This window comes from Nothoprocta perdicaria, unplaced genomic scaffold, assembly GCF_003342845.1.
Source record: "Nothoprocta perdicaria isolate Ctin4 unplaced genomic scaffold, notPer1 scaffold_72, whole genome shotgun sequence".
Lineage (NCBI taxonomy): Eukaryota > Metazoa > Chordata > Aves > Tinamiformes > Tinamidae > Nothoprocta > Nothoprocta perdicaria.
The window spans coordinates 3,177,720-3,204,102 of NW_020455999.1; the positions used below are offsets into that span (position 1 = coordinate 3,177,720).

The 26,383-nt window shown below is 35.3% G+C and overlaps 1 protein-coding gene across 4 annotated transcripts in view; it reads right to left on the bottom strand.

Annotated features, from left to right (window-relative positions):
* Positions 1 to 26,061, bottom strand: part of PRKCZ (protein kinase C zeta) — a 32,392-nt gene extending 6,331 nt beyond the window's left edge. Inside the window, exons 1-17 of one of the 4 annotated variants that reach the window (XM_026051149.1) lie at positions 25,774 to 26,059; positions 25,063 to 25,273; positions 23,254 to 23,375; positions 22,801 to 22,890; positions 22,363 to 22,413; positions 12,427 to 12,512; positions 11,478 to 11,609; positions 10,849 to 10,930; positions 9,961 to 10,013; positions 7,850 to 8,038; positions 5,663 to 5,760; positions 4,041 to 4,127; positions 3,263 to 3,398; positions 2,717 to 2,804; positions 2,246 to 2,365; positions 1,938 to 2,017; positions 1,306 to 1,395 (exon numbers count right to left, since the gene is read on the bottom strand). In XM_026051149.1, coding sequence (XP_025906934.1) covers positions 1,306 to 1,395; positions 1,938 to 2,017; positions 2,246 to 2,365; positions 2,717 to 2,804; positions 3,263 to 3,398; positions 4,041 to 4,127; positions 5,663 to 5,760; positions 7,850 to 8,038; positions 9,961 to 10,013; positions 10,849 to 10,930; positions 11,478 to 11,609; positions 12,427 to 12,512; positions 22,363 to 22,413; positions 22,801 to 22,890; positions 23,254 to 23,375; positions 25,063 to 25,133 — 1,575 coding nt within the window. In that variant the 5' untranslated portion in view covers positions 25,134 to 25,273; positions 25,774 to 26,059. Of the gene's footprint in view, positions 1 to 1,305; positions 1,396 to 1,937; positions 2,018 to 2,245; positions 2,366 to 2,716; positions 2,805 to 3,262; positions 3,399 to 4,040; positions 4,128 to 5,662; positions 5,761 to 7,849; positions 8,039 to 9,960; positions 10,014 to 10,848; positions 10,931 to 11,477; positions 11,610 to 12,426; positions 12,513 to 19,066; positions 19,098 to 19,439; positions 19,671 to 22,362; positions 22,414 to 22,800; positions 22,891 to 23,253; positions 23,376 to 25,062; positions 25,274 to 25,773 lie in introns of those variants that run through there. The other 3 variants (XM_026051150.1, XM_026051153.1, XM_026051152.1) reach the window with 3 other exon arrangements.
* Between the last annotated feature and the right edge of the window lie 322 nt (positions 26,062 to 26,383).

The window sequence follows — 26,383 nt, forward strand, 5'->3', positions numbered from 1 at the left end:
ATATAATGCCCTGTCTTCTCTTAAGAACATCAGCGATGAAGTTCTGAACATTATGTCGCAAAGCAAAGTAGTAATTGTGCAGTTCTCTTCCTTGAACCTCTCCTGCTGTTACAGGCAATGCTGCTTACATTTGGTAACCCTTCTTAAGGCTTAAGAGTGGCAAAAAAAAATTGCCATCTATTTTCACTGCTCAACAAAATGTTAAAAGTGTAATAAAAGCAGTAGTGTTGCTGACTTCACTGATGCTTTAACCATAAAACAATCAATGTAACAATCAGGGTAGTTTCTGCGATGATTTTGTGTAATGAACACTGAAGTAGGCGCAATTATTACCAAGAGAAGCTTTTAAAAAGTTACAAATTTAATACCATTTTCTGCCTGCAAAGCCACAGGAATGTAAGCAGTCTACTCCACGAGCCTAAAACTTGCCTTATACCAAGTGCAGTAAAACTGCAACAAGTAGAACCCAACTGAAGGCAATAATCATTTAAATAATCATACTGCTTAAGCTATTCAAGGTTCATCTCTCTTTTTTCTCTTCTCCTTTCCAAAGGCATGATCCTATTTATCTAAATAAAACCTACTACATTCTTGAAAAATCTTTCTGATCTGAAGTTACACAATTTATAAATTCAGTCTCTTAATGTGAATTACAAATAAACTACCCTGAGTTGTAACATATTTCCATGTTTGAGTATAAACTGGTTCTATACCTTACCCAATCTGCTGGCTAAATCAACTACAACTTCAAGGTAAAAAGGCTTCTAAGCAACAGAAAATAACAAGTACTAGAATGGCATTCCCAGAGGCTACCTCTGCTGATCCCCTTTTTTCCTCAAAGGAGTTGGAAGTGCTTTCAAACAGGACTATACAAGGCAACCACCCTGAGCTGCACAAGTCCTACGTGCTACAGTTGCAGGCGCCTTGCACATATTCCAGATTAATGTTACAGTAGCAGAACACTGGCACATGAGCTCACAGCAGCTGCGAATACAAACCAGCAAATAAATGGCTCCATCAAGGCTTTGAGATTTTTCTTCTTCAACTGTTTTGTATAATTCATTACGTATAAAAAACCCATAAGTTGCAAATGTTCATAAAGTTTGGGGAAAAAGATCAGAATTTTATCATACTTTTATCCATTACATTATCCTCTCTAGAGAAAGGATTTTTTTTTTTTTATACTTGAATCAAAATCATCCTATACTCCTTTTTCTTTAAGGAAATATTTGTATACACACAGACAATTAAGAAAATACAAACATGTTTCTTTTGAACACATAAACAGAAGTAATTTATTTTTACCAGATCCCAGTCTATGCTGCGAAAAAACGTGTGAGACTTGATATCAGAAAATCCTGTCTGTGGCTGACATCCAAGCCTTTCTTTGGGATCCTGCAACAAATAAAGAAACTGCTGTTACATGCTCTTTAATCAGTTAGCAAGGAAAGACTGCATTTTTGTCAAAGTCCAGCTACCTGACTCCATCATTCCCAGCACTCTGCAAGCTGCTGGCAAGATACAGGGATGAAGACTATCAAGGGATTTTTTTAAATACATGAAGTAGGTTTGAAACTTCATTTTAAACTTTTTTGCCACATTTCCTCAAAATAAAGTCTAGACTTGCATACTGCTGTGTATTATAAGTGACAGTGGTTCAACTAATTTCAATCAGCTTAAGTGAATAATTAGTAACAGAAAAGAGTTTATAAACATAGGTCTACAATCATCATTAACTGCAAAGTAGGCTTTTAAATTAAGTTCTGTACTGCAAAATTTTCCTCAGCAATTTAGCACTTAAGTAGTATTTAAACAGACAAGATGCCAAGCTTTTATAGATTTTTCTAATAGTAAACAGATAAACTTCTTAACTTACATTCTTTTCAACAAAAGCCCTGAGTTCCAGATCTTAGATTCTAAAAAAGAACATCATTTACCTTGTTTAAAAATCCTTTTAAGACATGGGAGGCCTTAACAGAAAGAAACCTTGGAATCCGGATTGGCTTTTCAAGAATAACTGTTACAGGTTTAAAAACAACAGTATTATTTTCAGTTTTGGAACATCCATCAGTTTTAAATGAAATACTATATTGTTTTTCTAAGTTAACATTTGGACAATACGACGATATGGTAAATATTTTAAATTTTGCAAACAGAAGGAGCTAAACGGTACTACTGAACTAACATTTTTAAACAAATTTTAGCTTCATCATAATTCACCCCCAAATAATCAAAATGGCTATACCTTGAAAGAGGTAATCTTCAGTATTCATGTCTGGATTGTCAGTAATGATATCAAATGGAGACCTTCCCGCCATCATTTCAAACATCAATACACCAAGAGCCCACCAGTCCACACTGAATCCTGCAAGTATTTATTGAACAGGTTTCAGCCAAGGCCCCTTGAATTTAGGGTTTCTCTTACTGACAAGATTAATGGCCCAGTTCCACATAATCCTCTCCTTTCACTGAAGAAGGACATCATGGCTTATTGTATCACTGGATCAAACTTCAGAGCTTTTTTTTTTTTTAAAGCAGTTGAAATTTGTGCTATAAGACAACAAAACTGTACAATATGCACTCAATTTTCACAATATATAATGGAACAAAAATAAGGAAATGAAGGATAAAAATATGTGAAACAAACTATAATAATGAATTGCAAATTAAAGTTCTTGTGAGTACAATGTCATTTTTTTTTTTTAGTTTGGCTTACCATATTCTTCACCTCTGAGGATCTCTGGTGCAATGTAATTTGGTGTTCCGCAGAAAGTGCTTGTAGTGTCACCAGGGCCTAATCCTTCCTGAACACACAAAAGCAGTTAAGCAATTTTCTAACTTGCATTTTCTAACTCGAGTCACATAGGAAGATACACAAAAGCTTAGCCATTAGGCCAAGAGACAAAACCAACCTACCCAGAAAACTCTAGTGGTTCTAGCATCCTAAAATACAGTGCAAGTATAAAAGCAGGCTGTCTGTATTGGATACTGAACTTGGAACTTTTTTTTTTTTTGCTCCCCCAGATCACTTGTAACAATCAATAAAAAGTTTACTTGGGTTGGTTTTTTCCAAAAGTAAAATTTCAAGTAAAATTGGTATTCAATAACCAAATTTCGGCTCAGTAATACAAGCTTTAGAAAACAAGTGTAATGACTCCAAGTTTTACTTAACATTGCTGGATGCAGTATCCAAATAACAAGTATTACCAGAGATATACCCCACAGCATTACAAAGAAAAAGATAACAGAAAGAAAATCATACCTTGCACATGCCATAATCTGTTAATTTGATATGCCCCTCTGCATCTAAAAGAACATTGTCTAGTTTTAAATCTCTGTAGATTATTCCTCTTTCATGTAGGAAGTTTAGAGCAATACAAATTTCAGCAGCATAAAATCTGAAATAACAAAGSAGAAAAATTAACAGACTACATAAAGGTTGATACAACTTAAACACCTTGAAACATCGACTTACAAACAGCTTTTTAATCAATACCAAAAAGTTACATTTATTCATAATCAATACTGAATTCATATACATTAAAAAGATTCCTTAAAACAAACATAGCAAATTAATTTTCTTCCTATTTCACTAATGAAGAAAACAGAACCTGTATAGCATACTCATTATTTGTTTCTGATCATTTCAAATAAAGATGCAAAAACTGTATTTTCAGCTTAAGGACTACAAGACTTTTTTTGCAGCACTAAACCCCACAAAGTTTTTTTCATTCTTAACGTTGTCATTTGATTAATTCAACACAAGATCAAAATAAGTTACATCTTCAACATTTCAAATATGGCAACTGAACATGAAGATTTCTTCTCAAAAAACACATATTCTGTGGAAAAAGTAACATCTATTTCCACAGCATTGCATTCAATACCAAAAAAATAGAATGAAAAAAATAAAATGGGGATCTATTTCTATATTTTTCTTTGTAACTAATATCCTCTCATGGAAAAGTTTTGTAACTGTTTAATATGCCACAAGCTAATAAAAATAACAAAAAGGAAGCAGTTCTAATGTAAGAAAATACCTTGCATGTTCTTCAGGAAGCTTTCTTTGCCGTTGCATGTGAAACATAAGATCTCCCCCATTTACATACTCTATGACCAGAAACAATCTGAAAAAACACATAAAACAATTAAGATATTCCAAGGAAGCTCTCAAGAAAAATATAAATCACTCTTCCCTTCCCACCTAGTCTTCTCATTTAAGCCAGTTTCATTCCTGCATTACACTAAGCTTTCATCTCAGACTAACAAAAATCAAGAAAAAAATCAAGCAAAACAAAAATAAGCAAACAAAAGCCCGCCTGTTACATAACTGACCTATATTATGGAGGATCATAACCATCATTCAAATGAAAATATAAAAAGAAGTTGGACTAAATGCAAAGGAAATCTGCAGAACCATCTAAAACAACATAAAAGATACACAACTAATGAAAGCGATGTCCACTTTTCCCAGTAAATGGGAAGAAATGCATACAGTAATGTCACAAGAGCAGATGAAAACCACAAAGCTGACTGAAAAACCCAGAGAATTGCCATTCATAGTATATGCTTAGCATATATTCATTGCTAGAAGAGAAAGTGCTCAGTTTTGTCTGTAAAGGCAGTTTCAGCCTACATGATTTGAAGTGTGAAAAAATCCAATTCATGTACATCCACTGTTTAGCTGTACTGAAAACTAAAGCTGGTGTGACCAACAGGTTAGACAGCCAAATCACACATGCACAAGAAACTTCAACTCAAGAACTCTGAAGAAGCACAGGAATGCCTAAGGACTCTCGTACGATCAAGGCACTTTAGACTCCTGGGTGACATTAGGCATGCTCCTGTACAACCCAAGAAGTTCTACAAGTTCACATATATTTTTGGAGATTGATGGAAAAACCATATGGGGAATTTTATCTAAGAAATATAGATGGAACCAAGAGCCACCACTTCTATATTTTGCAAGAATGGTTCATCCTTGGGAAAATACAATGGTGGCAATGCTGCCAAGGTCAGAGAGACCTTCAAAATAGAAGCATGCTGAGCAAGACCTTATGAAAGTTGAAGCTGTCCCAGAAAACAGCAATTCCTTATACACCTACGTTTCCTTGAGTTGAAAATTCCTTTCAACAAAAACACAGTGTATTTGGAAAGCAGTTCAGTTATTACAGTTTCAGATTATTTTAAAACATATTCTTGGTAATTATTTATATGCACATCCTTCTTTAAAAAAATACTTCTTTGAAGCACTTAAAATGCCCTTAGGTATTCTATGGAAAAATGTAAACTAGGAACAATTGTTGGATACATTACACCCTTCAGTGGCTTCTGCCAAGGAATAAAGACTAAAGCAAGTAATTCATGGATAAAATAAATAGTGACAATTGTAACAGTTTAGCTTGCTAAAACAACCCAGATATTCCCCATTTCCAAATTTCTTCTCCCATCTAGTGGCATCTAGTGCCTTACTAAAAACTGCAATTTAAAATTGCATGTGTCAACTCATTCCCAACTGTGAAGGGTGTGAGTAATAGGAGCCCTTGCTATTTTCAGGAGAAAAACACACAACAACACTCAAGCCTTTGCAGGACTGATACACTAGACTAACTATTTTTGAAAATAAAAAAGACTTTCAAGACAAAATAATTTCAGTTCTTACCGACTTGTTGTTTGAAAGCATGAATGTAAACCAACGAGGAACGGGTTACTGGATGCCTGTTCAAACACATGTTTCTCTGTCTGTACCCAATCAATATCCTGAAATAAAGTAATCGAACAATCAGAACTTCTGATGGATAGTCTGCTGTTGGTAATCCCAAAAAAGAAATGGTGAGTACCTATCCTCCCTTATACATACTATAAACATTACAAACATTCTTCGGGAAGAAAAAAGCCCCTAAAACTGGAAGTTACAAAATATTTAAGTTTAATTATATCAGATATACCTTAACCATTTAGAAAGGTCTGCACAAATTTTAAACGCATTTAAAACATCATATCTAGAATATTTGCGATACATTGATTACACTGGCCGATAGAATTGCATGCAATTATCATAGATAAGTGACCTTAGAGTTGCTGAATCAATTCAGGCCAGTAATTAAAGAACAGCAAGAAACTCCACATCTTAAAACGCTCAAATCAACTTCATTTGCTCATATGCCTTGAGGACAACTCGATTTTAACACACAGTCTTCAAGCAATGCACCAATTACATTCCACCCTGCAAACACTCCATGCTATGCCAATGAACTAGTGATAGCACTGCTCTAATTCTCTGAAATGCCAACACTTCACATCTTGAACTAACCTGGAAAAAAAACCAAGAGAGATACTGAGAAGCCAGGCCTCCCTGTCTGGAATAATTAGTGGAAACACTGTGTAATGGAAAAACACAGATTTCAACCTGAGGACATGTCTGGCTCAGCAATCAAAATCTCCTACGTTGTCAAGAAGTGTCATCATCAAATGCAAATAAATTTGTTTGGGTTTCCTGCTTATGGGCTCCTCAAGACATAACATCTTGGAAGGTGCAAATGTGGGCCCAAAGATAAGCCATAAATGAAGATTTTTAATGAAACTTTTTTGGTTGTTTTTACTGAATAAATTCCTCAGAAGACCAGTACAACATGACTTTGAAGTACACAAGCAGCTGGGATATTTTACTTGCTTCAGTCTTTTTGGGAAAGCATTAGTCTTTGATATTACCCATCATAGATAAATCACGGGCAGACTTAATTATATTGCTTTAACAATAACTACACAGCAGATAAGGACTTATGAGGTGAAATCTCCATCACCTGCAATATCTCATGCGTTCACAGAACTCAATAAATTTCCTATCAATTTCCACCATTCCATTATATAGCTTAACTTACATGGAATAAAAACACTAGCTAATTCCTTCCATGTCACTGCATATGAAAACTGCTATTGAAAATCAGATGACTTCTTTCATCCATTTCGATTCTTAGGGAAAACTGTTTTAGAAAAACTTGGTGACCTTACTCTCTAAATCTTAGTTTCTGGAATAATGACACAGATGGCTGCTAGAGAACCTCAATAAAGCCATCAACATGAGCAGCACTTCATTCTACCCCTTTACACTAACAACACTTCACTTTCTGCAACCCAGTTTTCCTAAGACGATAACAGTAATATAACATTGCCTGGTTAAAAGTCTCATTTCTTTGGAAAAAACTATATTCTAAGAGCAGTTGCACAAGGATTTCCTAACTAGATCAAATCTATTCTTTGTTTTGATTATTAGAGCATAGAATTTCACCCACAAGGGCAACACAAACTTCTGTCTGTATCAAGTATTTTAAGTTGTCATATTTCACATAATCCTCTACCACTCCCCAACCAGTATGGCAGAGACCACCATTCCAATGAAGCTGGTGGCCTAAAAACATTAGTATTTTTTTCTTCGTTCTGTCCAGTCTTCAAGACAGCTGCTGCCAGGGCTGTTTTGATACAAATGACTCTAGCTACCCTAGTCCATTCCAATACCAAGCATTGCATGTTTCAGTCCAGTGCCATTGCTGATGGCCCAATCTGACTTCCTTATTTGCTGTGATTTATTTTCTATTATTTTCACAAGAGTAATGAACCAACCTAGTCCTCTCAAGAAATCTTTATTAATAGTTATAGGTTATTAAAGTAATGGACATTTATCAGATTTAATCTCGGTACTACTACTCTTCACACTAATTGGTTCCCAAAGCAGTAAAACTATTAGAGAAACACTGTCTAAATTTCATCTGCTCTCTTACTTGAATGAGTTTTGTTAAATTGTACCAAGTTTTTATGACATGGAATGGATTACAATTAACAGAGACTTTACCTCATCATCATGAACCAATTCCTTTTTCACTACTTTCATGGCATAAATTTGATCATTCTTTTTTAATCGAACTAAAAGAACTTTGGCATAGCTTCCACGTCCAATAACTCTGATTAAGTCAAAGTCCTGCAGTCCAAGCCCCTGAGAAATCTTAATTCCATCCATTCCATCAATGACTGGTTTGATATCCTGTATAAAAAAGAAACAAACAAGATGGCTACCGACAAAAACATTTTCATAACAAGTAACTATTACAGCAAAGAGACTTTAATCACCGGACCAGATTTACTGAGGTTTCACACCACTGTTACTGGCATACAGACACGAACAGCAAAACTAACAGTTTAAAATTCTTATCAATATTATTCATGCTTTTATTAGGAAATGCTATGTTGTCATGGCAGTAATTTAATGAATGATTAAATATTCCCTACTAGAAAGGGAAAGGCACTGGCTAAAGAAATCAATTTTTATTCAAATTTTCAAACTGTAAACCACACAGAAAAGCCATTCACTCCGTGCAAATTCTGTCTTTTATATTCTGACTGATGCTGCAGAACTTAAGAGTTAAAGACACATGCAAACAAATTCCTGATGAATATAGCTGCCTTGATTTGAGTCTAAGCAACTCCTATCCATATCAAATTCACTAGATTTTTAATGAAAATTAAGATTTCTAACAGCTTCTGGGAATATGCAGAAGATGCTGGTTTCTCAAGAGTAAGAATTGGCAGAAAACACTCCACTATGGAGAACACAACCTTATTATTTATTTTCCAAGATAATTTTTATCTACTACCTGGAACAAGAACCTATGTCTAGGTTTGTCAGAATTTAAGATTTAAGAATTTAAGACTGACGATTGAGCAGTTGAACTAGACCAAGTACAACATGCACTTTGACAACCCAGGCGTTACCAATGTATACAATGCTTTGACATACTTTGATGGTCTATTTTTATCTGACCTCACACTACTGTACTTGTGGTCAGATCAACATTCTGCTGAACTATGGAAAGTGTTTATATAAAGAATCTTGATCTAGGATTGACTGCTATTAGAAGAGATTGCTCTAAGCTTAAAGATCTAGCCAGCAAAGCTCCCAGAGTGCAATGTGCTCTCTACAGGATACCTTCAATTATTTTACTAAATCCAAAAGAGAGGAAAAAATTCAGAATGGCTAAACAATATCAGCACCCAAAATTTAAATGAGAACACTATTCATCTGAGCATTATAAGTCAGTAATTCCAGAGAACTAAAATTCTGTGTTTCAAATTTATACCTTTCTGTCTCTGAATTCGAGGAAAAAAAAAAAGCTCAAGACACATGCCTGAAAATAAAGCAGTTACTTGCCCAAGAGCAGTAACTACTGAAGTGTGAATGAGTGATACTGACATGGACTGTAGTAGAGGTAGAAAAAAGAAGGTGCAGGCTTGTTGAAAGCAGGAAAGCAGCCTCCTAGGGCTTCAAGTGCATTGTACTTACTTTAAATATGCCAGAAGCATTTAAAAAAAAGCTCTTTGAGCCATATGGGACTATTTAAAGTATGCTGGGATTTTTCAAAATGCTTTAAGGGAAAAACATTCTTAATACACCAGATATGCTCCAAAAGGCCAAAATCACAACACAAGTATATGCTATTTTATTTTTATTTCCACATGATCTCTCTATAATTAATAGAGTGTTGTTTATGTGAAGCATTTCAAAGAACTGGACAGTTAATGTATTATCAAATTCATCCAATTCTGCAATATTAGCTTGAGGATGAGAGGTATAGCTCCTTTAGAAAGGGCAGACAGGACAAAAGCCACAGTATGTTGCAAGGGGCAACAAACTCAAATCCCCTGATAAAAAAATCACTGTTGTCTAATATGAATAAGAAAAAGGGCATTTTTCTTGCATCATGATTGGGAGAGTAAGAGCCATGTACAGAAGAAATCTGAAAACCCAGTCAAAATGTTGCAAAAATACCAGTTGTCAGGAGGGAAAGACAGACTTCTTGCTTATATGATAACAGAAAAATACAGGGCAAATAATTAGCTATTTATAAAAAAATCTTACATTTAAGAGTATGTGCAATTATAGACTACAATCCAATTTTAAAAACATACCTCAGAGTCATCTTTAATGCTGTCATGTTTCCGGTTTGAAGGCAAGTAAGGAACTGCAAATTAAAGAAAAGAAACCAAAGTAGCATGATTGCTAAAAATCTCAAAAAAAAAAAATTAGCTTAGGTTTAAGTTTGCTTTACTGGTCAAGTTTTCTACTTCAGTCTTCTAATCCTAACAACAGCTCCTAAGAGCACTGCAGCCAGAACTAAGATACTGATGCAGGAAAAAAAAACTCAAATCCACAAAATTAAGAAATATAAACACAAGTTTTGAGGTGTTCTTACATTGGCATTAGAGTTTGCATTGGCATAGAGTTTGCAATTTCTTTCTTTAAAGAGAAAAATCTCCTGTTATTGCCACTTGCTGCATGATTTAAATTCATATTATGAACAGTTTCTGCACATACAAATTTAGGATGAACCTGAACAAAATGACGTACTTCAGACACAAACTTACTGTCCTTAATGGATATTCAGTCTATGCAACTAAATTAGAGCTAGTCCAAAGCAAACTGCCAAAAAATGTAGATAAAAATAAAAAACGCCTCACCTCTTCAAACTGTTTTGCTCTACAGACCCAATACATCACACTACACTACTTGTTAATATAAAGACAGCCTTACTGCTGCAACCCAGCTGGGAGTTTAACTCTTACCATGCAGAACACAAAGGCAATTGTAAAACCAAATCTCAAGGTTAAAGACCACATCCTCTGAATTTAGTTATCCAAGGGAGTTGCAGGAAAAATTACTACCAACTTCACAAGCATAACATTTTATATAAACTTACATTTTCACAGATTTTTGGACCTAGCACCATGCTCGTACACAAATACTCTTATTCAAACAACATAACATGCAAACTGTATCCTAACAGGAAAAATACTCACTTCCATCAGTCTCTTCTAAGGGAACGTCAGCTTCATCATTTTTATCATCTAACTGAGGCTCCTGGGAAGGCATGGTTGAATCCTTGCAAAATACATAAGTTACACTGATTATAGTCTGTGGCAAGTGTGGGGAAGGGCTAAAAAAGGAGGTTAAAGCTTAAAGCCTAGGAAAGATATTAGAGTTGCTGCTGGAATATGAGGGAAATGATGGAGAAGAGGATAGTGATGGAGAAACTGAGATGCACAAAAACATGAAAGCAACAAAAGCCTTTTTGCAACCAGTGGTGCGAAACACACCAGTGCCTTTATATTGTAGAAATGTTTTAAGAACAAAGGAATAAATATTAAGGTTCTCCATCAATTCTTTACCTCTGTTTCAAATGCATTATTTCTTCTGGAAAATTCAAACTCAACCTTGCTAGCATTTAAATCACATCAAACTTTAAATCATTAAAGTGAGAAAACAAAGACCTGTCCACAGAGACTTTGGAAACTGAAACTAAACCAGCAACTGCTTCCAATGTTATGATCCACAATAATTACAGAGTGCTTATTACTTGAGATCCATAGCTAGAAATTGCAAAACAGCACATAGTAAAATATCAGCCTTATACGGAATGCAGACTTACCATATGCCTTCTGCAGGTCAGTGGTACAAGTATATGACAACGTTTATGGACCAACAATTTGCAGTTGATACACTTGTAGCCTTGCCTTCCAAGACCCCATATCCTTTCACTGCACTGGCCACAGTATGCTCTCTAAAAGCCAGAATGCACATTATCAGTTTCAATCACTTCTTCACTTCTATAGGCTGATATTTATCTGGAAAGAACCTATCCTATCCACCTCCTATTAAATATTCAGTAACAAAATCTACCATGCCTTCTTTCAAAATATCTTTTTAATAAATGAAGGTCATATTCCATGCTTAGAATTTAGCCAAATGCACTCCTTATTTAACAGAATGTTAAGAAAATAAAATTTCTAGTATGAAAAATTCATCACAGCCTCATATTTGCATGACAAGATATACAGACAATACATAAACAAAAACAAAGGAATTTGGACCACATTAATACGCATAAAAAGAATCCCAAAAGACAATTTTGGAGAACTCTAGTAGGAAATGTTTCAAGCCTCTACTAAGAATAATCTTTACCTACATGCACTTTAAGAGTCACAGGCCATTAGTAGGAATTTTATAAAACAAATATATAAAAAGTATCTTTCATAAAAATATTATTAATCCCAAGCAAAAAAGTCCATATATTCCATTAATTAGTATCAGAACTATATGTTCTTTTTACTGCATGCAAAACAGTATGTGTTTTTTTAAATATTCATGAAAACATAAACATAAAGAAATTCATCCAATCATATTGTTAACTCTACACCAGCATCAAAGACTTGCAAGTTTTTCTGATTCTTCTGTACTGAGTAAGACTGCACAGACTGAAAAGTCACATGAATAAGCATCTTGCTTTTCACCCTTTGCATATACAAAAAAGCACGGACTCTGAAATCAAAATCTGCAGAACATTACTAAAACGCAACATTTCATGCAACAGTACTTACTCTGTTAAAACGTTTGGCCTGAAACAAATGCCCATTGACTCGGTACAGCTTCCTCCATCTTCTGGCTCCACGGCGGTAGATCGATTCTAAGAAAGAAATTAAAAAGGTGTAAAACAGTAGCATGGTAGCACAGCAAAGGCAGACACACTATGTCAAAGCAAGCTGTGGCTTAAAACAATCTCATTTTTCTAGATATCAATGCAGAGCTGAAGTCCCAGCAGAGTTATTTTATCCACCCCATCTCCCCCTCTTTTTTTTTTTTTTTTTTTTTAAAGGACAGCCTTAAATGAGAGAGGATGTGCTTTTACCGCTGCCTCTCCCTCTCTTCTGTCCCTGTCCTTCTCACATGATCATAATCTTGTTACAGTTTCCTGGCTGTTTGCTGGTTCAAGCTCAGGTGAGAGACACAGCCAACAGTTAAAGAAACAGCTTCCTCTTAGCAAAATCACAAAGCGCAACTCAGTATATCAAACTAACATATATTAAGTAAAGGATGTTAGGTGCTAACAATGTTTTAAATATGCAGTCAAAATACATGCTCTAAAAATCTGCTAGAAGTGTTACAATCAAAAGTTGCATTATTTGACCTGATTTTCATGTGGTCTAGAAAACATCACTAAAGTATTCCATAGAAATAGTTCAAATGTGTTTCTGCAATTAAGACATGGCATTAAGCAGTAATTTTCATGCAATTRAAGATAGATTTCAAGAGGCCATACAAGACAGTACCTAGCCTCTATTTTGATTTTACTTCTGCTGTTACTTTGCACAAACACACATCCAACCTTGGTTTATGAGACTAATTAAGTATTTGATATTCAGCACAAAGAACTGGAAAGGATCTTATGCAACCCTGGTACAGTCCCGAGTCACACGCAGCTGCAAAGGACACTGACATCGCTGGCCACAAACAGTCATGTGCTTCCCACAGCTGACACTGCCAGTGGTACTGGGTGAAGTGGTGGGAAACCCCCACTTTCAACGACAAAATTCCCCTAAAACAAAAATCTCTCCCCCTCCCCAAAAAAACCACTAAGATTTAACATGGTTTTAAAAAATAATAGTTATAATTGGAACCAGTTAACATATTCACAAATTTAATTTCAAGTTCTCAAAGCTTACTATAGCAAAGCTATGAAGTATATTTTAAACAGCAGCAATTTTAACATGAAACAGACTACAAACTATTAATAACATCAGACCACAAACATGATGTAATCCCCTTGAATATCTTCTGGAAAGATATCTTGAAGTGTTTTTATTGGTGTTATAATAGCCTATAGAGTCAGTACATTGAGTCTTCATGCTGTCTTTTAATAAAATCTACTACAAGCAGAAAAATTCCATAATTCAAGATAGTATCTTGAATTATGTCTGCCACAGAGGTGGCAGACATGAGTTATTAGAGGATGTCTCAATATACTTGAATAAAATAACTCTTCCAAATCTGCAAAATACAAGCTTCCTTTACAGTAAACAAATCCACTTTCCTTAGTGCAAAACAGTTCAACAACTATTCACAGGACATGTTGGTTTGACAGTTTTGCTAATGCTGACTGGTATAGTCAAAAGATTAAGAAATACAACAAATTCTATAGCCCAAGCTATAATCCAAAGAAGGGCAGATACAAATTAATGAAAGTACATATTTAAACAGATATTCTCGCAAAGTGTTCAAAATCTGTTTTATGCTTTCACAGTATCCACATTTATTTTATACATACTTTTTTTTTAAACTAACCTTCTCAAGATAACAACCTCAAAAAATAAAAATACAATTCTCATCATATCTTTTAAGTTAAGCAACATGGCATTTCTGATAGCCAATGGTATTTTTAATGGATATACACAGACTGATCTAAATACTCAGTATAACAGGTGTCTGAACACATGCCTACTCCACTAGGGGGAAAAAAAAAAAAAAAATCAACCCTTTGTCTAGGAAAAGTTTTTATTCTGAAAAAAACAAAAACTATGCAACTTTCTAACTCATTATCCAATTAATCACTGATGAAGAATTTGCATCTTCTACATGTGAACTTAAAAACTTCAGATAGAGTTAGAATTACACAGAAGAAAACAACCCAAAAGCATAGTAGTAGGTACTACAAGAAGGTCTTTAGCTCCATTTATTCAGAAGTTTCAAAAACTTCAATATTACTTTCTGAAACACTACATGCTCCATTATTAAATATACATCTTGCTGATGTAACTGAAATATATTATACACAAGAATTGATAGAAAATTAATTGAAAAACTATTCTTCCATTTGTAGGATGGCACTTCAGGGGATGGGAGGTAGAAGGAACAAGTCAAAGATTTTTTTCCAAAATAGTCCTTTTGATTCTTTAGACAAAGCACCATACGGAGGCAATTTAATACATCTGTGTTCTAATGCTAGCTTATCGCTGATACAAGGAATATTAAGTGACTGATAAATTAATGAGCGGCTTGTGTTGGCAAAGTCTGCAAATAAAGAAGCAAGTCACTTCCCTAATTAATAACAAGTATCAAGTCCAAATCAGGTTTTTATAGCATACTGTTGTGAAGCAACTGTCTAGCAAATATTCAAGTTATTGTAGCATTAGAAGAGGAGGAAACCCCTACTAGGACTGCCACTGATTCAGGGTCTGGCCTAAGCCAGATGAATTCCTATATCCTGCCTGTAAGAAGAAGATTCTGCATAAAATAAGAAACAGTGATAATAAGATGCCTTTAAATGACAAGTATTATTCAGTACTATACCAAGAAGATTAAATTCATCACAGGAAAGCTACTTTTCAGGACTATCAATATTAGCATTCATTTTTGTAATCCCCATGAAGTTACTGATGTTTTACAATTGCCCATTTCTCAAACTTTCAGATTGTTCAGATCATTATCAAAACTCAAAATATCAGGGCTGTATGAGGAGAATGCCTCAAAAGGCGTTGTTTTGGTTAACAGAACAAAGGGTCACATACATAATGTTCACATGTACATGGACCTACCCCATTTTCCAAGTGCTTACAGTAAGGAATAAGTAGCAACGGAAGTGCGTCTCAACTAGGATAATGTAACACCTTGAAATAGGGCAGAATGTGGATCGGATTCATTTAAAATTGGCCTAGTAAAAGAAAAGATTCTCCCTGGAAAACTCCCTTAAGGGGATCCAAGATCTTCTAAAGAGAAGCCAAGTTTCAAGCTAAGATTGCAAAGGAAATAAAAACATTTAACTTGTATTTTAACGCACCCTAGATTAAAAAAAAAAAAATCAGCCAGTCACCCCTATGGAAGGGTTGGATAACTCTGACTGCCCCTGCCATGCAATTYGTCCCTCTGCTGTTAAGATGTGCAACTATATCATTAAGACAATCTTAATCATTTTTCTGATGACATTTGTACAATTCAAAAGTTTAACATCAGAATTATTTCATATTTGTGACAATATAAAATAGTACTAAATAGTAGCTAAAGTTAATGAAGTCTGAAGAGTTGCAGAAGACAAGACTTTCTGTTACGTTTTAGATTTAATAAGCTATTTCTAATATCAAATTGAATGACACCTCCCACTTGGTTAATTTCTTTATGATGCAGAGAATTACTAAGCTGTTTTCTAAGAAAGCAATCTCCCAGAGCGTCTTTATCCTTAGAGAAGCAAAAAATAAGTCACAGATATAGACTCACATGATTCAATTTGATGTACCTGCCTTTTATCTGTGCTGTTAAGAGAAAGCTTTAGTATTTCACTTGTTAAAGAAAGCATGCTTAAGTCTTTCAAATTAATGATGGTATTTGTTTTCTAGCTTTTGGAAGGAAGCTTTCCACTCCATCAAGAAAAATAAGGTAATTATGCTACAACTACAAAATTTACATTTTCTGACGTTCTCCATCAAAACCTCCTTTCATCTCCACTATGCTCTCCACAGTCTTCCTGTACAGCATAAGAACTGCTCTATAAAACTGTATTACAATATTCTAACTTATTTTATAGCAGTGCTGAAATAGCCGAGAACGCTGTTAAAAACAATTTGCACCTTGAAGTTAATGAGGCAGTAACCATCTCAGATATATTGGCTTAGGTTCTACAACTTCAGTTTTAATCATTGCCTGACTATTTCCAGAAAACTTCCTTTACATTCTCCACGGCTAAGCAAGGTTTTGCATGACAACTGAAACTCTAAAAGGGCAGGGAGTCCTCTACCTGCCCCTGTACCAGGATATCTGCACCTGGTTTACTGAAAAAAGCAACAGATGATAGCCTGAATTGTTAGAAGAGGTATTTAATAAGCAGTATTAATGTCAGAGCTGATGATAATAAGAGCTGAACTAATAGTAAGCATAGTACTGTAAAAGCAGAGGTCTGTACTACATCTTAAAGCTTTTCCTTTAAATATTTTCCGCATTCTCAGCTAGTAATAAGGAACAGCAATAAAGACTGCAACTCTAAGCAATTACAGATGCTGAAGAATTAGCACTGAAACTTTAGAATTCCAAGTGAGGTGCTTTTCCAGTCAATATTGAAGATCCTCCTCCTTATCCTCTCCTCACTTTTTTTCCCTATCCAAGTCATTCCTCTCTCCCAGAGGCTTAAGGGCTGAACTGCAGTCTATTCAACATGCAACTCTTGCACAGACAGGGATGATTAGAGAAGTCTCAGATGCCTCTACTGAAAAACAGCCCTTTCATCATGCCTCAGATTAGTTCTTTTTTGTTAGTGTCAGACAATTTATATACTACCCAGACTTGAACAGACAGCAAGTCCTCCAATGGCTACTCATTCACTATCATTAGTCCTACTAGGCTTCACTTCTGAAGTGCTTTCCATTTCAAATCAGCAGCACCTTTAATTTCCCCCTACAAAGTCTGATTTCTCATACAGCAACTCAAAATTCCAAGATAAATGCTAACCCGCAGGCCTCTGACTACATCTGTGGTTCAATTATTTTAATTATAACTTGTTTGCTGATTTTAAAAACTCTACAAATGCAACCAAATACAATAATAAACCTTGACAGTATCTTTTACAATATTATATATTTGAGGGGTCTTTCAAGCTACTGAAACACCGAAGACTAACTAAGGTTTAACAGTCTTGCAAACATCTGCTGGTTTCAACAAGAAAAAGCCTCATCCCCGTCATCCAATTTAGCAATCCAAATGTCTGTATAAGAAGCAGATTTGCAGACTTAAGTGTGTCACACTTAACGACACACTTAATTTGGAGACTTAAGTGTGTCACACACACACACTTATATTTTACTCTTAGGCATATAAAAGCTAAGAGAACAGAGAGAAAAAAGCTATTTCTTATGTTACCTTTAAAAATTAACTGAGGTATACATTGTTCTAGTATATTTGTTTTTCATAGTTTCTGAACCAGTACACAAACACCTGCTAAACTATCCAGTATCTTAAAGTAAGGAAAGATACCAAAAATCATGATCAGGTATGTGATTTGCAATTTCACCTCTCAGTTACCCAAAGGGAGCTCTATTTAAAAAGTGATAAATTCTAAAATTAAAAATAAAAACTAAGTAATTCTAATCAATAATACTGTATTCTGACTGACCTATACTACCTAATAATTAAAAGGTGTGTTTTTAAAAAGTGCTACATACAGGAAAAAAACAAGTGGTACACAGTAAAAAGAGAGAGATGTCATATGCTTAAACCATGACACAGCTATTTTCAATTCCTAAGCAACAATATACATTATTACACAAAAATAGTACAATTTCCATCTCTGCCAGTTCAATTACTAAAGAAGAGGGAGAGCGTTAGTAGTAGTTCCAAAACAGACTAATTACCCAATGCAATCCAAGCTCTGTCTTCAGAGTAATCGGTACAGTCGCAATAGTTCCTTTATTCACTGGGGGATGGAATTGGTTCACGTGCTCTGAATAACCTAATCATTGCTGCCAATACAGCAACAAACGAAGGGAAAAACCTTCCCTCTGAGCTAGAAAAATATTTACAGGCCATGCTACTGTCATAAAAAGCCTTTTAGAGCTATTTCAAAATATTAGGCAAAGAAAAATGAATATCCACATCTAAAAATACCTCAGAAAAATAATTAGGCTCATAAGATATCTTATTTGTCTTTATCATGTAATTTTCAAAATAGATGGCATTGAAAAAATGAAGTCTAGGTATCTAATGCCAAAACACTATGCAGATAAACAAAGAAGGAGAAACATAACAATATAATGCAAACACTACAAAAAAAGAATGCCCAGCAAAAACAGGTACAAAATTAGACAATAAAAGCACTATTCTGCTATCATACTAATGCCCCAAGCACTTACACCTTTAAAAATAATCAATTTTATTAGCAAAATGATTTAAAGGTTGCTTCCTCTGCATTCTTTTACTTCATGAAATAGCAAAAACAGCTCTAATATTTGTTAGCACTAGCTATCCAAGAAGCATTTAACATTAAGCACAAACACCAATTTGATCTAATTTAGAAAATAGAAATATATCTGCAACTCATTCTGTTAATACTAGAAAATAAGTAAATCATAATTCAAAATATATATTTCACATTAAACAATTCACTAAATACACTTCAATTAAAATATGTCTTATAAAAGGATGCTCCTAAAACATTCATCTTTAAATTAGCAATCTTAAAATGAACAGGCCCTGAACACATACCGTCAGGGTTTTTCGGATACATTTCTTTCATTAATTTCCTCTACTAGCAGCAGCATCTTCTGTCCTTTTTCTTCTGTCCTTTTCTCCCCAAATCCATCCCCCAGGAAAAAAGTCTTTTCACCGCAATCTGAACGGCATTTCAGAGAGGTGTCTCAGCCACAACCTTACAAACAAGAGGCACCAGGAATATCTGTACTTGTAACAATCTATGGCTGCAAGGGAGGATGGTAGGCAAAGCAAATACATGATAACCGAAATGCTGACTTCTATTATCTGCTGCACCACACACACACACTGCATCAATGGCCTCAATTCAGAGTAGCAATTGCAATGATGATACATAAAAGCTATAGAAAAGGCAAGCGTTACTCACTGGATTTTATTCTTTCAATTCTTCAGCATGTAATTCTTTATGCTTTACAAGGCAGTAGGTATGAAATGAAACATTTTCCCTTTATTCCACTGATGCTGCTGTTTGAATACCACTAGACACCAAAGACAATAGGCAGGATCAGCTTGAACATTAAGAGCAAATATTTAATGGAAGACTGGTTATCCTGTTCTCTCCCTTTCACATCTCTGCCTCATGTATCCAGGCACSGGTGGGTACTGGCTCCCTTGGGAGGCTGTAGCTAGCAGCTGAGGCACAAACTAAAACATGGCATGGATGTCAAGGAGCTGATGTCACCAAAAAAACACAAGGATTTCTGATAGAACAGGCAATTCCGGCAGGGACTTTTACAAGTCAGTAGAAACAGTTCAGCTACGTGTTTTGTTATACAGCATCCTGCTGTTTTAAGAGTGTTAAATTAAAACAAGATCTGTCAGCATAAAAAAACTGAGCCTGCAATAATAAGTAATAAAATTGCCACTTAGATCATATCTTTCTATCAGGATATCAGAAAGGGTATCACTTATGGGCACAGAAGAGAAATATCTAAATACCTGAAAAATAGCATTGTTAATTTATTCTCCACCCCTTCATTCCCCCCAAAAAAGTTTCCTTTTAAGTAAACTAGCTCTTATTTTTAAGTACACAAGGCTGGCCTAGAAGCCTGCCATCTCTATCAGGCAATCAGTATCTGAGGCTCCAGGCCAGCAGATGCTGGATGCACCTGCAAAAGGTTGCAGCTCTTCCTAGATACTGAGTGCAAGATGCTTCTGAAAAGCAGCCTGTTCACTCACATGGCAGCACTGCCATTCTGAGCTGCACAAACAGGACTTGGTTCTAGGGGTAAACTAGGAAAAAGGAGGAAAAAAAAGGAGGGAGCAAACATTCTAGAGAAAAAGGAACACAGAGACAATACAAGTTCAGATGCTGGAGAATCTGGGCAAGTCCTACTTTGTGGACAACATAATAAAAATATAAAAGGATGGCTTCATCAAATAATATTTTTAAATGCCTGTTCTTCAGCATTGTCAACATTTTCCATACAGAATTTTTACAATTATTTTTAAAGGAATGCAAACAGCATTGAAACTTTTGTGCCATGGTTTATTTCACTAACAGATTACGTCTATTTATTTCAAGCTTCTCTTGAAATAAACCTCAAAGCCACATCAGTTTTGCAAAGGTTCAAGAAAACTGGAATCATATCATGTTTCAACACGAACACAAAATATTCAGCATATATATTCTTGCATTCTCCTTCCAAAAGCATTATTTTTTTTCAGAAAATAAATGGAGAGAAAAACCTACCATTCTACAGGTCATCTTGCAATTCAAGAAATCACGTTACTATACATAGAAATTTATAATCCATGATATAACATGATCAAGTTTGAGCAAAACTTTACAAACGAAATAATCTGGCAAGTCAAAAGTGTTTTTTGACAAATCCATTTTAAATCGTCTACAACTCTGAAGCAGAGTCTGCGCTCAGACTCCTACAGACTCTTACAGCTTCCAAAAAAACCCATGTTAGAAAAAAAAATGGCAGATTAACCATTTACTTCTCTCTGCAAGTATTTGTATCACTGTATCACTAATACTAGTAACACACACATAGCCCAAGTGTAGCACATCTGTAGCACAGCAACAGCAAACAAGCAGTGAGCTCAATACATTTGTTTATGCTAATTCACACCTATACACTATTATCTCTTGTTTTACAATTTGGAAATGTTACAGCCAAGTCACAATACCAGATCCCCATGCTGGTCCTACAGCTGAAAGAGACCATACGCACTAAATCCATTCATTAAAAGAGAAACATGACTGCAAATCACTGAGTATATGCTACTACATAGGCTGTTTTGAACGATCAAAGCATGATGCAAATAAAGATATTTAAAAAAGCATAGCCTACATACAGAGTAACTAGGTCATCCAAACCATACTAATTTATGCACTTGTAGTTCATCTCATTGTCTAGGACAACAGAGACATATGCAGGTTAACACTGAACACTTTTGTTCTGAAATATCAGAAATACTAAACTGCACACATCTTTGCTATGCCACATGACTTGCAGATATGCCCAAACCCTTTTTTCCTCCCTCTAGATAATTTACTCTTCTCCACAAGTATTTAGCCTTTATGTTACTTTGTGTTCTTATGAGTAACAGATTTAGTTGGGACTTATCAGTCATATAGACTGATGGTATTTCTTCCTTCCTTCTTTAAATGGTTAAAAGAATCATTTTTAAAGAAAAAAGTAGCAAAGCGTACTTCCATTTTTCACTTAGCTTTCATTTATACTACTGTGACTAGTCAAGTATTATTGGTAACTATCAACCAATTATTCCCGTTTCTTTCCTCGACATTTACAAAGATGCAGAGTATTATACTGACAACCTCATTCCATAATGAAATGTGACTATCCAACTATTTAATAGCTTCATACCAATGCAATTATTTAGGTTATTGAAATCGAAGTAGATATATCAATTGTCTGCCTTCTTTGGAGATGTATCCATTCCTTCAAAAAGTGTTACAACAAATTGATAAACCCTTTATTGAAAGCTCACTTTCACACCAGTGTATCACTTATCTCAGTTTAAAAAACAAAGTAAAAACCCTGAAAGCAAGCACCTTACCATATTTAAACACATTCAAAATCCTACACTCTATGAACAACTGGAAGTCAGTATTAATCCTCCGTAACATTAAAAATACTAGTGTCAATTAATATTTCATAATTTCTCTGATAAATAACGAACATTATTTTACTATTCTATTCAGAAAAGTGTAAGTAAAGCAATATATCTACATAAAGCTACCTTATGAAATTCTTTAAAGTACTTTTCCATGTGACAAAAATATAAACTAAACTCAGTAACACTGCAGTACTCACTATCTTCTCCTGGACAAGGCATACCAGGTTTCTCTGGAACACCCGGGAATACTAAAACAGAAAAACAAAAGAAGTTTTTAAGCAGAAAATCACAATAGCACTATCTCCTTGATTCTTTAATACATTTATAAGAAGCCACATTTTCAAGGCCTTCAAGTAACTGAAAAATCAATGTTACTAGTGGTAAGATCTTAGACTTTGCTACAGCATTAACCAATCCGTATAATTTAAAATTTCAAGTCCAAAGTATACCAAGTTGTTTGAGATTTGGTTCCACTCAAAATATAACAATTACTAGTTCATCTAGTTGTTATCCAATTTTGGTGTTGTAAAAAGTATTTGATTCGGTGCGTAAATACTTTTCCAAATTTCACATTTATTAACCTTTTAGCCTTATTACCAAATGACTATGTGGTTTTCAAATTGTGTAATACTTACCATGAATAATCAGCCCTTCATCTCTGTTATGACAATACAAACGGAAGGCTTCTTCCAGTTCCATCTGAGATGAGATGGTACATGGGTCACCTGGCAAAAAAATGCTTTTTAGGAAAAAAGCATAGAAAACAAACAGAAACTTCAAGTTCCTGAGACCACCCTCACCGCCCAAAGCTAACACACACAAAAAAAGAACTCAATATATACTTCTCATAGTCATTATTAAATAGTTACATTTGTAAGACTAAAATATTAATGATATAATAGCAATGTACACCATTGAGGAGTGAAATTGTTTTTTAGAACAGGATCAAGCCCTCATTATATCCAAATCAAAAATAACTTTACAATACAAAATCTTTTGTACTTATATCCACAGTGTCCCTCTTTGGCCCTCTTTGCACCAAAATGTACAAGAATAACCAAGASTAAAGTTTTACGTATCTACCATACCTTCATCATCAATCCACTTGAGGGTAATTGGTTGTTCCTGTTGCAAAGAACACATCTCACGCACTTCATCACAAAGTTCATCATAGCTCATTGATGCATCCAAGTTTGCTATCAGTATGTCTCTGCAAGAGAAAAATCAAACTTATAGGTGCTTTAGCTAGCATATTTCAGCATTGCCATCTACAGACTCTCAGATGCAAAAGCATACTTACAGAATTGGCTAAATTAAGGGGCCAGAAGCCAACAACATTACATCTCACAGTATTTAACAGATATATATATACATTTGAATACTTAGAGGTATTAACTGTATTTATAATTTGTACCTTTTTTAAGTTTACTTCTTCCCATTGATGAGTCCCGTTCTTATATAAGTAACATTAATCTGCATTATTAAATTTATGATAAAAGATGACAGTGCTTTCCTACACATAAATTAATAACTTTCAGATTAGCATATTTGCACAGTTATTTTGTCCAAAGAGCACCTATTACTGATGCAAATGAAAGTGAGATTTATTCATATCATTACTGTCTTGATTATATCCATATTCTTTCAAGATTAGCGATATTTAATCTTGATATTAAATATCTATATATATATCTATAGCCACATTAACCAATCAGTTCACAGTTGCATATCATTCATAGTTCTAAAAAATAACGTATTTCATCTAGGTATGTAATTCCCTTAACACAAAGTCCCATAGATGTAATTTTCTAATAATTTTTCATATTTCTTGTTAACATGCAGTTTTAGCTATGCATAGCAAAAGCATGTTTCTTGGGAGATTCTTTACTAATTAAACAAAAAGCAAAATACACAAAAATACACTTCATCAATGTAATATTTAAACGAAGTAGTATCAAATGATCACAGATAAACCAGATGAAGTGAGCATACACACAAGTGTATTTTCTTTTGCAAACACTTGTGTACTTATTGGTGGTATGTTAGGAACTCTGTCCCACCCAGTAACAGCAATACCAAAGACCATAAGCTTCCCAGAAACAGACTCCGCATTCATAATGTTTTGCAACTCCTCATGCTTACTTCTATAACTGAGAGTTCAAAACATGTATTGTACTGTCACCTGGCATTTTTAATTATTGTACCTAAATGAACTTGTCCAACATTAACCATTTCCTACATCTCAAACTTTGAAGATGAGGTAGCATTTTCATGAAGAAATTGAAATAATCAATTGTACAGCATATAACATGATAAAGTCAGTCTGTCCTTATTCACCTGGATGCCTGAATTCAAGCAATAAAACAAAGACAAATTGAGTTATCACAGAATCCCTGCTTTGTAAATTAATGGATGATTTGCTCATCTAAATGAGAGCAGTTCATAAGCATGAACATCACAGGATAACACAGACATCACTAAAATTAATAGCTAGAGAATAACTTAATAACCTGCTAATTTCAATGGTGATCTGTAGAGGCAGAGCTTACTTATATGAGTGAATATGAGGAAGTGTAATATACTGTATTATATAAACATAACAACTGCATTAGGATTTAACAGATGACTATCAGTTTGTCACCATAAACACTTATAAGAAAACAGGAGTAACACATCAACCCAGACTAAAGAATAAAACTGCAACTCTTAAAACTCTTCCAGGGTCCTGCAGGGTGCAGGATGCTTATTTTAACAGCCTAGAAGTTTACATGCTTGTCTTGATATCACATTCAAGTCCATCAGCTTCCTTTTTACTCTAAGTGAGCCTATGAACTCCAGCTTCATAGGCTTCAAAGTGAGGTATGACACAATACAGGGGACAGAATATATAGACTTACCCACTATAATGTGTTTTTACCCTGATGAAGTCTCTGCTCAGATCAACTTTTGAGCCCATTCTGCTAGGCATGATCTAAATTCAACTGTTTAAGTGAAGGCTATATTTCAAATACACAGACAGGTCATTCAGAGAGGTAACTCATTTGATTACAAAGCAAAAGATCTCAGGTAGAAAATATTCAGATCTTTTCCAGATGACAGTCAACCATCCTGAAAGAAAAACACAGATGATCAGAAATATACTTGACTGAACAAGTAGAGGGCCAAATTTTATAAATCCATGTAGTTTTTCATATAAAAGAGCAGGAAAACATGAACGAGATACCCATTACTATGCAGGATCAATCTTAATGAAATTCAAAATACTCTATATTACATAAATATTCCAATTTACAAAAGACCAGAACTTAAGAGAGATAGAAAATCCTTTTTTTTTTTCTTTCTCCCTACATAATTGGTACACAGCTATTATTTAAGGGTCTTTCTAAAGAACAATATGTTCTAACAAATCACTCAGCTGCTCTCTCCTGAACAAAAATACTCAAAGGGATTATTTATTCACCCATACCACTTCTGTCTCTTTTTTTCTATACAGAAGTTATAACAACAATATAAAGTAACTTGCAAACACATGGAAGACTCTTATGAGGCGCTAATTACAAGTTTTTCAAAAAAGAAAAAAAGAAACTCCAAAAGACAACTTCAGTTACCTTCAAGGGCGGGCTCCTGGGCAAGCATGCTGTTTATTCACAAGTTTTCTCCATTCCGCATACAAACTAATTCGAAAATATTTCCAGCCCATCCTCGGCGAGCGGCGTCCCGAGGCCCCTTCCTCGCCACCGGCCCCACGGAAAACGCCCCGGCCCTGGGCCCGCCTCGTCCCAGAAAGTTGTCCAAAGTCCTGCGAGGAAGTTCGGGGAGGACTCCGGTCGCCTGGGGACGACGGCAACGCGCAGGGGAAGGAAGTCCAGGCCGACCTACAGCCTCAAAGTCGCCCCGGGCGCCCGTCGCCTCAGCAGACGGCTCAGCGACCCCCCGCGGGCCCTCCCCTCCCCTGCACTCCCGCTCGGAACATGGCGGCGCGCGGAGGGAGCGCCCGCCGCCAAGACCTCCTCTTTTACCTGCCGGCCAATCGCAAACTCCGCCTCACCTGCGGCCAATCCCTACGCGAGCTCGCCCAGCTGCAGCCAATCGCAGGCTAGGGACCGTTACCTGGAGCGGGGAGGGGGCTGCCTAGCCAATGAGAAGCCATAGAGGAGGTGGCGGAGGAGCACCTGCAGCCAATGGGAGCCGTGGACGGCGGGCGCGGCGGCAGGTGTG